This window comes from Drosophila mojavensis, unplaced genomic scaffold (assembly GCF_018153725.1).
Source record: "Drosophila mojavensis isolate 15081-1352.22 unplaced genomic scaffold, ASM1815372v1 contig_49, whole genome shotgun sequence".
NCBI classification, from domain to species: domain Eukaryota; kingdom Metazoa; phylum Arthropoda; class Insecta; order Diptera; family Drosophilidae; genus Drosophila; species Drosophila mojavensis.
In genome coordinates this window covers 3,283,760-3,297,440 of record NW_025318872.1, presented here as the reverse complement: position 1 = coordinate 3,297,440, position 13,681 = coordinate 3,283,760, and the positions used below count along the sequence as shown (strand labels likewise).

The window sequence follows — 13,681 nt, the reverse complement described above, 5'->3', positions numbered from 1 at the left end:
CCCCTTTCAAAATCTAATTGTTGATTTTGTAATTTAAATATTTTTTGTGTACAGATTTCATAGAGTCCATATGGGGTTGGGTAATTGAAAATCTAGCATTGCTTTCCAGTTTAATTTATTTAAATATATTTGCAGCAACATTTGCAGTGAGCCAACTCAAGACGATTTGGGGCTGTCCACTCGGCAAATGTTGCCCGCCAGATCGAAAATGTTGCCAAGCGTTTTTAGCCAAAAATAGATCAGTCGAAGGAGCACGCACAACGAGAAAGAGAGTGGGAGTGAGGGGGAGAGTGAGCTATCGAGAGAGTGGGAGAGAGCGATCTACGCCAGCAGCTGAAGGAAAAGTCGTGTGTTTATTTTCTTCGCTCAGTCTGTGGCTGATCGCGCGCACGTCGAGACTTTTTCAAGTGAAAACGCGGGAGCACGCATTTCGTACAGAAAATGGGAAAATAGAAAAGCGTGCTACATACGCTTGCAGCTTGCCCCACTGCGTGCCCCCGCCTGTGGCAGCATCGCGTGTGCGCGCGTTCGGTTCATTGAAGTGCGCGTGGTCGTCGTTTCCATTGCTGTTTAATGAATTAATTGGCTCGCTTTTTGTTTGTGTTCCTCCCGTGCTGTTAGTTATCTAAAAGGCAGAAATTATAGTGCAGCCAATGGTTTAATCAAGTGGAATTTATGTGCTTCAAAAGTGCAGTTAATTAAGTGTAAATACCAAGCACAAAAATTGAAAATGTTTTCGTGTTGCTTGCAATTCTCCCCTCTCTCTCTCTCGCTCCCTCTCTTCGCCCAGTGACCCTTGTCAACAGCTGAAATGAAGCATGAAAAGCAAAAAAAAAAAAATATATATATATATATATATATATATACATATACATATATATATATAATGTATATGAAATGAAATTTATGCTGAGATAAATCGCGTTTGCGGTCATTAATAAATCACTTTAAGCGAATAGAGTGTTTATTAAATTGAATTCAGAATGTGGAAGGGTTAATAGACGTAGCCAAAAGTGCGAGCGCGGCTATAATGATAACCTCTATTGTGCATAATATTAATTACTATTAACAGTCAGTGATGGCAAATACTTAATTTAAACAATATAAACCATTAACAATTCCATGCAATTTTAGCATTAAATAAAGTTAACCAAAATTAAATCAAGATATTTTAGTAAAATATTTTGATGCATTTATATATTATAAATTAATTAATAAATTAGTAAATTGTAAATGGAATGGAATTTGTGTTTAAAAATTAAAATTTAACTTACATCAGAATTAGCGGGAATAACTGGAAAATACTATACTATAGTAAATAAACCAATTTTACAAATTTTCATTTTATTATGGAGTATGAAAGAGACTCTTGGAGAAAGCATAGAATAATTAAATTGAATATTGATTCTATGAACTATGCTAGTATAGTAAATTAGCTAAAAACTGTATGAAAATTCTTAAACAAAAGTTATTATTTAATTTGTCCTTATTTAATTCAACTGAAAGTCGCCAGCTACTTGATTTGCATTTCTCCGAGACTTGAAAAATGCATTAAATAAATTATATTTTATTTCTTATTTTATTACTTTTCGCGTTTCTCTTTCCGCCCTCTTTTTCTGCCACACTTTTGCTCCCAGCTTCAAGGTCAGAGTCGAGCTTCCGCCTTTTCCCAGTGCACTGAACAACAAATCTCACTTAGGCCCCGAGGCTCTAATTATTTATGATTTCTCTTATATAAGCCGCATAATGTGGCAATTTACGGGAGACACGAGCAGGCGCCAAAAACCCTTTTTTTTCGCACCCCCAGCCCCTTCGTACTTAGCACTACAAATGAAGCCATTAGACGAGAGGGTGGCTCTCCCATTCCTTTGCCAGCTCTGCCTTTTAAAGCTTTTATCACGTTGTGTCTTGTATTTGATTTTTCGCTATAAATTTGCAGGTGGAGCCGTGGAAAAAAGTACATAAAGAAGCGAGAAAAAAACTGCTTGAAAAGGGCGCCAACTCGGCAGTTCCGCCCCATTGTCCCGCCCACTAAACAGCCTGTGGCAAACTTTGATTGCTTCCAACTGTTTCGAGCAGTTTGCTTTTGCTTTCGGCGCACATTGCGTATGCGTAATGCCTACATCAAAAGGGTTGCATTTGCCAATTGTTTCATTTCTCTTCCTCTTCGTGCCCGCTCGCATCCACTCCCTTTCTCCCTCCCTCTCTCTCTCGTACTTTCTTACATCACGTCAATTGCAGGTGACTCACGAGGCAGTTAACTTGGCCTAAACACGCGAGCAGCGTTAACAGCTGTTAACAGGCTGCCATTCGTGCGGCATAATAATAAGTCGAGCTGAAACCAGGCCAAGCCGGCATGGAAAGCCGGCTCGTCCCCTGATTTCTTGGTGGTAATTAAATAAACGCGCGAGCGGCCCGTTAAAAAACTTTTTGACTGAAAATGTGTTGCCGCATAATTAATTGAAAACATAATTAAAAACAAAATTCAGGAAACAAAGAAGACATAAATGTGGAAAGAAAGCCTTAGCCAAAAAGCGCTTGAAGCTCAGCTTTTAGCTGTTCTTCAGCTTCAGTTTTTCGTTTCTTTCCTTTTTGTAGCTATGCTGATTGAAAATTTAATGCCTGGCTGACCCAACCAGTGTTTGCATTTCGGTGTCAATTTTCTCATTCTCACCCAAATTGAATTTGACCGGCTTTTGGCTATTTTTGGCCGCCTTATTGATTTGGCACGAGCTGCGGTCAAATGCTGGCTTTTATGCCTGGTAATTGTTCAATATTATGCTAGGCATAGGCTGATACTAAAGGGACACCTACACGGACACCCACACACACACACACCCACACACATGCACGTACCGAGGGCAGCAGCTGTGCTCAATTGCCCGTGCGGCCATTGACTTGGCCACACACACACACACACACACATCCTGACCAACTGTCCTCTGTGTCCTGTGGTCAGCCTCGATGGGCTCTTGGTCAATTGGTCAACTGGTTTCCCTCCTCTTTTTTTCTGCTGTGCACATTTTATGCAAAATTAGTCAGGCAACTGATGCGTTGGGCAATTAGTTCCATGCAGCAACAGGCTAAAAGCCTGAGAGGATGAAAGCATAACTCGGTCAAAGGACTTCATTCGAGCGAGCGATAAAGAAACACGTTAAGAGAGCCGTTTGACTCTTTGGCCATGACAGCTTCTAACTACCGGCAAAACTATTCAAATAAGAATGATGAGAGGGTGTACCAATGTGAATATCCTATTTGCCATACTTCATTGAAGAAAACTTTAATATGCCGGCAGTAGAGGCAAAAGCAAATATTAGAGAAAAATGTAAAATTTATTTTAAAAAAAATTAGAATTATTTTATATATATATAATAGTATAATTCCAAGTAATAGATGTTATTTCTTGTGTATAATTTATAACATTGTTCTGCTAGTAAAACTCTGAGATATTTTGCATATGTGTGTGTGTACGAACTAGTTTATTTGTTGGGATTTTTTGGCTTGCTGAATTCAATTATTCAGAGTCCTGTCCCTTGGCCCCGCCACTAATTTGAGCACTTAGCCTCAGCTGGGCCTGAACGTTTTAACAGCCCACTGAGGACTATCCAAATGCCATAAAGTGCCAGCGGCAACGGCTCGAATGAAAAAGTTTTCTCAACTCTCGCCTCGCTTTGGTCTGGGATCAGTGTTTTGGGTTCGTTTTGCTATATTTTTGTTTTATTTTGGCATCCCACAACAACAAGTTCTCTCTCCGTTTGGGGTTTTTCTCCTGGTTTTGGCATCTTTGATGAGGCGAGCTAGTAGTAGGTCATATACATTTTTGATGAGTTGTCATTATTAAATGCGACAAACGGCCCGCGCTCCACTTGCTGTCATGGCAATTGTGGGGGGCGGGGTTGGAAAACTTTTTGCCTACGGTAAATGTATATATTTTATTTATATGACAGTGTGACAGGCCACGTTGCTTTTTCTTTCGCTCTCAGCCTTATCAGCTACAATTATTTATATACATTTATATATCAAATTTTTGTTCCTGCTCCCCTCAACGTTTATTATTTATTTAGATTTGCTTCTTTCGCTGTCCGCCCCGACTTGGGGCTGGACTTCATGGCACACTCAGCGAAATGAGGCGTAACGACTGGCTGCCATTAATTGTGACAAAAATTGTTATCAATTAATGAAATAGACAACGAATAGAGTAGACAACGCATCGGTTCTCCTCCTCGCTCTGCCTTTCGTTCCTTCCCTGCGACTATCAACACTTGCCGTTGTGGGCGTCTGAAGTGCCACCAATAAATTAGTCCATTTTGTCCACTTGACACACCTACGTAAGGCCAGTGGAGCAGACGCTGGTTAGCCCTTGAAATAGGGGTCTATAGTTGGGCTCTAGTTTATGACATCTTTTGCTGATAGAATCGGGGAGAGAGTCTTTTATTGAAGCGAAAAAACATTTATATAAATTGGGATATAAATTGATAAATAAATGTAGTTTAAGAACGAAACTGCAAAGGCTAAAATCACTTTTAGATATCCCCATCCATAAATTCATAGAATATTTGCATTTTAGCCAAAATGATTCAGTCAGAAGAAGGCGTGGCTACTTTCGTAAGGGGTATATGTTCCTGATAAACAGGCGAGTCGGCATATCTCGATCTTCTAGATTTTTTATTATTTCATTGAAATTCAATGAAGTTATTATGAAAATCTATTTGAGGGGCTAGGATTTTCTATATGTATGTTTCATATGCATTCTATTAAAGAACTATTCAAAATATTTCAAGGAGCTGCTCGTAAGTGTATCAACTTATCTCCTAGTTGGGCATTCGAGACTCATCGATTGTTCTTACATAAAAAAGCTTTGCAAATCATTTCTATATATATATAGACGTGAAATACATGTATTATGAAAACTAAAACGAATCTATATAAAAACAAGTAAGAACGTTGCAGTCGGGCGTTACCGACTGCGGAATACTCATTCACATCCCATCAACAATTTAGTAATTAAGTTTCGCTCTAACACTGTAGAATATACAGGTTTTTCCGATTTGCCACGCCCCAACTGGGCGTAGACACCTCATTTTTGGTCAGTTTTTAGAAAGAGATAACGGTACCCTAACTGCAAAGTTTGAATGCTTACCCTCAAAAAATGTGAAAATTACAGGGTATTTTTCGATATGCCACGCCCCTAAAGAGGCGTAAAAATTATTTTTGGGGAATCGATAGAGGAGGCTACCAGTAACTCAACTATCCAAATTTAAAGCTTCTAGCTAGTATACTTTAGGAGATATAAACTTTTTTGGTTTGCCACGCCCCCTGTGGGCGGACATATATCCGACAAAACTTTTTGGTCTTGGGTGATCAGTCCGAGTATATATACAAAATTTGAGGTCTCTGCCATCAGCAGTGTCCAAAATATAGGAGAATTTAAAAAATCACTATATCTTCAGGTCCGATTTGCCACGCCCCCAATGGGCATAGACTTATAATTTTATCTTTAGACTTTATAGAGTCATACCATTAGCTGACGTGCAAAATTTCAGCATTCTAGGCTTACAACTTTAGGAGATACAGTTTTATCCGATTTGCCACGCCCCCAATGGGCGTAGATATATCCGCCATAGCTCGTGATCTTGGGTGGTCAACGCGGACCTACATACCAAATTTCAGCTTTCTAGCTCTTTAACTAACATGATTTCTGGTATGTCGGAAAATGCATTTTCCGATTTGCCACGCCCCTAGAAGGCGGATCGGGAAAATTTTAACACTTTATAAATCGGAGATATACACGAGTATGTGTTCCAAATTTCAAGTCTCTAGCTTCAATAGCGCCGAAATAGATTGCGTTCATACGGACAGACGGACAGACGGACGGACGGACAGACGGACAGACGGACAGACGGACGGACAGCAAGACGGACATTGCACAAAACCAATATACTGATTCACTTTCGTGAATGAGTATAAACATTCGTTTTGAGATTATCTAGAAAACATCTCAAGTTTTTGAATAGTTTTTATAGTCCACTGAGTGTGTGGGCGAATGTTTACTTACAATCCATTCAGTTTTATAGCATTTTTATAGCAAAGATATAGCCGGAATTATGTCACTTGCCCCTGAAACTGCTGTTGTTGTTGTTGTTGTTGTTGCTGGGGACACAGACAGTTGACAGTTGACAGTCGCCACCCCAGAGTGGACGAGCACATGGCAATCGGGCTGGCTGAATGCGCACATCAACACGTTGCCAATCAGCCGGGCCCAGCATCAAAGCAAACCATCCCATCTGCTCCCAGTCCACACACTCGGCTCCCTAATGAAATCAAAGACATGGAGCAAAAAGGTGACAGAGATTGTTTTGACATTACTTTCAAATGTCAATTGACTGAGATTTTGCTGCTCGGCACTGTGCCTGACTTGACTTGAATTGACTTGACTTGACTGGAGGCAAATCGAATTGAGACGTTTGGTCAAATGCGATAAAAGTCTTTAATGCAATCAAATTTAATGAGCTTGCCCGGAGAATAGCGCCCAGCTACGTGGGAGGGTGAATTTACACTCCGTGTAAACCCATCAAAGCAAATTTTTGGGCTTAGACCCAACAGGTTGTCAATGGTTTTCGCTAAGCTTATCGATTACACATGACAGCAAATTTTCTTTAAAAATCGATAATAGAAATATTATTTTTGATAAACAATTCGAAAATAAATTTAAAAATATAAAATAAAGTTTATTAGACTTATAATTTAAATTAAATTTGATGGATTCACTATATAAAATTTATTTTAATTATGGAATGTATAAGGAAATTTATTAATGCTTATTATTTATTTATTACTATTTCAATAGATCAAATATAAATAATTTGTATTTATTGATAACATATAAAGTAAATAATATTATTTATCTAATATGTATATTAATAATATCAATTTTGATATTTGCGTTATGTATATAAACATATCAATACACAATTATTTATAGGTTACTCTCTCACATTTCCTATATTCTTTATTTTCCTTCAAATAATGCTAGACTGCATGTATAAATAACTTTTTTACACTCTGCCAGCAGTTTATATGCCTTCAATTTTATCTGCTGTATAATTTATTGCCGCTGATTGATAGCTTCCCAAAGTTTGTTGCGCTGTGTTGTATTAAACACACCTGAATGGGCTTTAAGGCACAAAGTATCTAAAGCTGCAGAGCTGTAAAGCTGCTTTAAGTAACTGGAAACCAGGAGATAAAACACACATACATGTACACCTATACATCCATACATATCTATATAAATATCGACATTTCCTTTTTTATTTTAACTGCTGGCTGTCGTTCGATTTAACATAAATTTTGTTGTGTTAAGAACTCGCGTTACTTTGCCACCTTTCGAGAGCTGTCTCATGCAAATTCCAATAAACTAAAGTACCCAAGTCGCGACAGTTGATAGGGAACTCAGATGAGAAACAAACGCCCCTGCAGGCACTTTGTCCCTCCCCCGTCTTCCAACTTCTCTTTTCGTTAGCATTTCTGACAAGCTATAAAATTTTTATCAGCATTACTTTTATTTTGACATTTCACTGACATTTCGGGCGGGCGAACGCCAAAGAAAGAAAAACCCCCAGACGGAGCCAGAGTTCGGGCAAGATAAGAGCAAAACGTGGGGCGGTGGGCGGTGGGCGGTGTGTGTTAGATAGTGGGTTGGTGGGCGTGGCTGAGTTCGTAGAGTTTTGTTTGTCAAGCGCTTTTTCATTTAGCAAATGGCATTTGACCTTTTTGCCTACTAGAGACAACCAAATTGATTTCCAACACGATTTGTCAACCCCTTTTGAGTGCGCGCAGAAGGTTGGCCAACAAAACTAGAGCTCAGCAGGCCAACAAATTTTGCTATGTATCCAAAAATCTGCTCCGGACTGTTTGCTGACAAGGGTGTCGACGCCAATTATCCACGGACAGGGAGTGCGAGAGAAGTGGGCGCTGGGTCTCGCAACCTGTTGTATTGGACTCCTCAAGCTTTCACTTTCATTTTCAATTAGTTCTCGCCCGAAAAGTGGGCGTGCGAATGCTGAACGCCTCCGAAACACACAACACGAAATGGGCCGGCTACGTTCCGGCCGGAGCTGTGCTTGGCGTTGAAAAGGGTAAAAAGCAGCACCGCCTGCCGCTTAATGTTTATTATTATTATTGCATACTTTCCGGGAGGGGCTCCGCCTGGCCCCGCTGATAAGCCGTAATGTGCTGCGGTGTTTCAATAAAACTTTATCATAATTGACATTTTAATGGTGTTGGCAAAGAAATATACAAAAACCAGCGAAAAATGTTACATACTTGCCGGCGCTTTAATTTTATATTTATGAAGCTGTAGCTGTTGTTGCGGGCTTAAAAAGCGCCCAGGGCCTCATAAATATGAGAGCAACAAAGGTGCATAATATGTGATAACTGTGTGTGCCAGAGTGTGGATGGTTAAGGGGCAGCAATTGCTGTCTAATGGGCTGCTAAAAAATGCCAAAAGCTGCGAAAGTATTATAATAAAAATGATGCTAAACATACATATAAGAAAAGAAATGGGCCATGCCCGGAAATACTTTCATTCTATTGCATATAGAATGAAGTGCTCATTCCTGTTCTCAATCCTTTTCTTATATAGAAGCATAAGGCAAAATAGATATGAATTTGCTTAGATCTGATTAAAAGTAAATTCTTTTCCATAGAATTCGTATATAATAATTAATTTATTTAACTAAAAATACGTTTACATCACCTAAATAACAACAATACATTAGTTTATAATTAAATAAATATTAAACGTAATTCTAAGCAAAACCCATAAATTGTATATATTGTATATATTCAGGAAAAATAAAGCATAATAATCAAAATATAATGAAAAAGATGATATAAATAAAATTTGAAAGAAAAAAAAAAACAAAAACAGTAGATTTACAAAAAAAAAAAAAAAAAAAAAAAAACACAAAATATAATTGATTAACTAATTATTATAATAATAGATTGAATCATATATAAATTAAATAAGCGAAAATATTACTATTCACATTAATTTGTAACGTAACAAGGAGTGAAATAAATAAAATTAATAAATATAAACGTAGACTTTTTGTATTTGAATAAAAAGCTTTATAAAAATATATGAAAATAAATGAATATAATAATATACATATCATGTATATATAAAATGAACTATAATTTTAATTAGTTAAAATCTACACACTTAAAAAATACAAGAAAAATCTAGATGAATGAATGAATTCATTGAAAGCAAATGTACATTGGAAAAAATGAAAATGAAAATGTGAATCAATTGAAAAGGAACAAAAAACTTTAAAATTTACTCATCTAATTGCAAATTCGCGAGTTGCATTTCATTGGCGTCCTGGAAAAAGGATGTTGGGCCGGTGCGTTAGTTACCAGGGCTCCTGCGATAACATCAACGGCATATTGACGAGCGACTATGCTAAGGTTTGTATGACAAAGAGATGGAGGAGAAGATGAAGAAGAGAGCAAATTAATAGCTGTAAAATTGATTAGTCAATGGAAATTGTTTAGCACTGTTACACGGCATGCACTTTACGCTTTGCAGCACTAACTGAATTTTATTTACATCTTGCCTTTGATATTGGCTGTCATAAAGTGTGTGATAGAGGCAAATGCATAGAGTGGGAGAGAGAGGTGGGGGTATATTGGCCACACATACACACATATGTCTGGGCAGCTGAATGCTAGCTCTATGAGGACAAGACAACTGCACAGTTTATTGTTGTTTGGCTACTGTCGAGACAGAAGGAAAAACAAAGCTGGACCAGAACGTGAAGGGGAAGGGGAAGGGGAAAGGGAACGAGTCGAGCACACAAGCAGTCGATTGCTTTGCCGTATTTGTTGTGGGTGAACTTTCATTTATTCGGTTAGACCCCAGGCAGCATATTTGCGGCATTGGCTTAGCCGGCTCTTTGCCAGTTGTTAAAACCAGAAACCAGAAACAGAAACAGAAACAGACACAGACGTAGAAATAGAAACAGCAACAGCCAACCATAGCCAATGCCACTGACAACGACAGTTACAGCTCGCATTGTCATTGCCATTGCCACTGACATTGCCAGTGCGATTGCATTTGCTCAGTTATTTTGCAGGGGCATGTTTTCACTTTATTTTGTCCAAAGTCAAAGCCAAATCCAAAGTCCAAGCCCGGGCCTAAAACCTTTGCAGGCAACAACTGCTCACACAGAGAGGAAGAAATGCATAAGCCAAAGTCTAGGCCAGGCCTTTGTTAAGTAGTATATGCTCCCGCCTCCGTAACAACTGTAAAGCTCACTCGTAGCTTGGGCGCAAAATAGAGAGCTAGACGAACGGACAAACGGACGTCGAGTCGTACAGCACGAAAGAAGGAAAAGATAGACAAACAGACGGGCCAAACGCAAAGTACAATGCCAGCTATTTTTATTGCCAAGCAAGGCGCACATAAAATGTGTCGCATGCATATGGAGAGCAGAGCTGGAAGCTGGCTAAAGGAAAATGGCAATGCTACAGAATTAGCAGGATGAGCTATAATAAAAACTACGCAAGGATGCGGCTAACGACGTGCACAAGCGGCAAAGGCTTTGCCCAGGAGCAACAGTGCGACAGACCCCAAATGCAATGTCGGGAAAAAAGTAACTGAACCAACTTTCCTACTTTGTGGCAGAACAAAAACAATAATAATTTAATTCAGCTTGCTCGCAGTACACATTAAATCATGGGTACATTAATATACATATATCTAAGGAATTTAGGGATATAATGAACAAAATATATTACGAGTATAAAGAACAAAATATATTCTAAGTATTTATGCTCAAATTTAATATTGGGTTATTTTTGAAATGAAGTTATTCAACTTGAAACGATTTTTATTTTATTTTTGGTTTATTAAGTGTAGAAACTGTACAATCACATATAGTACTTTAACAACACATAAAATTAAGGCCAAACCTCACTCAATTTGTGAGGACTGAGAAAAAAGAAAAATAATAATAATAATATTTATTGTACACCCATTGTTTTGGCAAAGCCCTGCCGTTTAAGTCGTCTTAGGGGTCTGGCAGGTGTTAGACCTCTTGTCTTGAAACGATAGAGAAATAAATAGAAAAACTTGTAGGAGGACTAGAAGATAATAATAAAGAGACTAGTTGATACTGTGTACCACGAATCGACGGATTTTGATAATTCTCAATTTTTTTTCTGGTTCAAAATAAACGGCTTTTTCTAAGGATAAGTTGTGATTTTATCGAAAAAGTAATATACTTTTTAGCTTATTGATTTATTTTATTAAGATCATCGTTGTATATATTTATACAAAAATCTCTGGTGAGCTCGTTTCTTTATCGGTACTGTGAAATTATTAAAAGAGAATTAGTTCAGTTTATACCTTTCTTTTAAAAATGATATCTTCTGTGCCTATAAAACTAATTAAGTACTCTTACCTTATTTGAAATATATCAAAAATATCAATGATTTATGCATGTTTATCCAACATTACATACATCTCACCTATCAGATCTGACTATGTATATCGAGCAAGTTTATGCTAAACAATGAGTGTATTCTCAAGTTCTAAAGTTTCCCTAAGGTGCCAATATACCTTAAATCAGTCATTTACTATAGGATATATGTATATTGTTATTTCATATTCAACCAAATATCATGTCTTGCATGAGCTGAAGTATCGTAACATATCCTTTTAAGCACACACTCACTCTCCTATCAAATCACAAAACTCTTGTCGTTATAATTACACTATAGAACTGAATAATATACATACACTCATACAAATATAACCATGCATATACACACTCATACACAGACAGATGGTTTGCAAAAATCTGTCGCACAGATTTCCTTAACGACTTTCGCTTCGAAGGATATTTTCGGCCACTAAATGGCCGGAGTTTAATTTGTTTGCATAGCCAACTGCAGGCTGTCAAAACTGTTTGTATTCTGGGCATATGTTGTCTGGCTGGGAGATTTCTGCTGCTAATGATTTCCTGATAGCCCAGACCGAGGAGTGCAGTGCGGCCCAGTGAAGGCCTTGCACTGGCTGCAGCTTGTGCAACACGAACAGCTGGCGAAAAGTATTGCAGAAATTCTTAATTGCAGCAGCCAATGGCTATGTAGAATGTCGTTCAATCGTTGGAAAACAGTTTTTAATGCCTTCAACTTCTCTTTAACTCGATTGCAGATCTACACGGACTGGGCGAACTACTATCTGGAACGTGCCAAGTCGAAGCGAAAGGTCACAGATCTTTCGGCCGACTGTCGGGATGGCCTGCTCCTCGCCGAGGTCATCGAGGCCGTAACCAGCTTCAAGGTGCCCGATCTAGTCAAGAAACCAAAGAATCAACAGCAAATGGTAAGTCAGAAAAATTATATAGTTCATATGGTGTAATATATAAAATATTTTAGGAAATTAAAAATAGAATTTTACCCTTCCCTAATTAGACTTAAATGAATAAAAAAGGCACAAGTGACGTATCTAAAAAATTTCTGTTTTATCAAAGCTTTGTATGCTTAAAGAAAAGACTCAAGAAAACATTTTGGTTAATAGTCAACTAATGGATGGCATGAGAATCCGTTTTGGATTCTTTTCATAGTCATTAATAATACTACAAATTAATTAATTTTTTAAATTTAAAAAAAGGGTGATAAAAATAAACAATTTTGAAATATTAAATGAGTTTAAATGGAGTCCACTCTATAAAAATGATCAACTTTGAAGATATCAATACCTAGAAAAAGGTTTAAAGTTATAATGAGTTTTGAGAGCTTTTCGCATTAAGATTAAAGTAATTTTTATTTATCAGAGCTATCTCCATTCACATTCTGATAGCTCATGACACACATCTTATTCGCATGATATCATTTGCTGACTTCATTAAGGTTTTTCATTAACTGCGCTCCAAACGGTCTGTCCTGTCTCACTTTCGGCTCATTTTTTGTGCTGTTTGCAATTGCCTTTGCCTTAACCTTTGACTTGAAACGCCCACGTTTAACCCCTGCACTTTTGGCCCCAAACACACCTTCAACCACCGCATTTTATGCGAGGTACAAATTTCCAGGCATTCGTGCACGTGGGAAACTCTATCGCTTGAGTTTTCAGCTAACATCGCATGAGTCACTCTTTTTTTGTGGAATATGCGTTAATTGTTTTTCAGGCGGATTCATGTAAATGCGATCCGAACGTGAAAATATGTTCGCATTGTATGTGTGTGGGTGTGTGTATGTGAAAGGCAGCCACACATTTGGTTGTGTGTGTCATTACGTGGTTTTTCGTGCATTCGTCAACTCGAGCCGTGCAACTGCCTAGCGGACTGAATGACTGACTGACTGACTGGTTAAAACAGCGTTGGCACTCTTTGAGATAGAGAAATAAAGCTAGATTTTAGCTATTAAAGAAGTAGAGGAAAATGTCAACTGTGAGTCGATAAACCCCGGAAAGCAATTTGCACATTTTCAATTTGAATATATGGCTAAACTTGGCTGAAACCACGCTAAATACACAGCACTGACACAGTCGTGGCCACATATATTTTTATTCGTCGTTTTGGCCCGCTTGTACCACGCGGCGTATGACAAACTTTGTGCAGAGCGTTTGGAAATTCGTTTAGACGTTACGTCCGTAAATGATTTCCGGCGCACT

General features: G+C 38.0%; 1 protein-coding gene across 6 annotated transcripts in view; it reads left to right on the top strand.

Moving 5' to 3' along the window:
• Positions 1-13,681, top strand: part of LOC6578020 (protein sickie) — a 299,838-nt gene that overhangs the window by 139,043 nt on the left and 147,114 nt on the right. For 4 of the 6 annotated variants that reach the window (XM_015165951.3, XM_015165950.3, XM_032729136.2 and 1 more), the window contains exon 3: positions 12,224-12,394. In XM_015165951.3, the coding sequence (XP_015021437.1) occupies positions 12,224-12,394 (171 nt within the window). Of the gene's footprint in view, positions 1-9,381; positions 9,472-12,223; positions 12,395-13,681 lie in introns of those variants that run through there. The other 2 variants (XM_002003915.4, XM_015165946.3) reach the window with 1 other exon arrangement.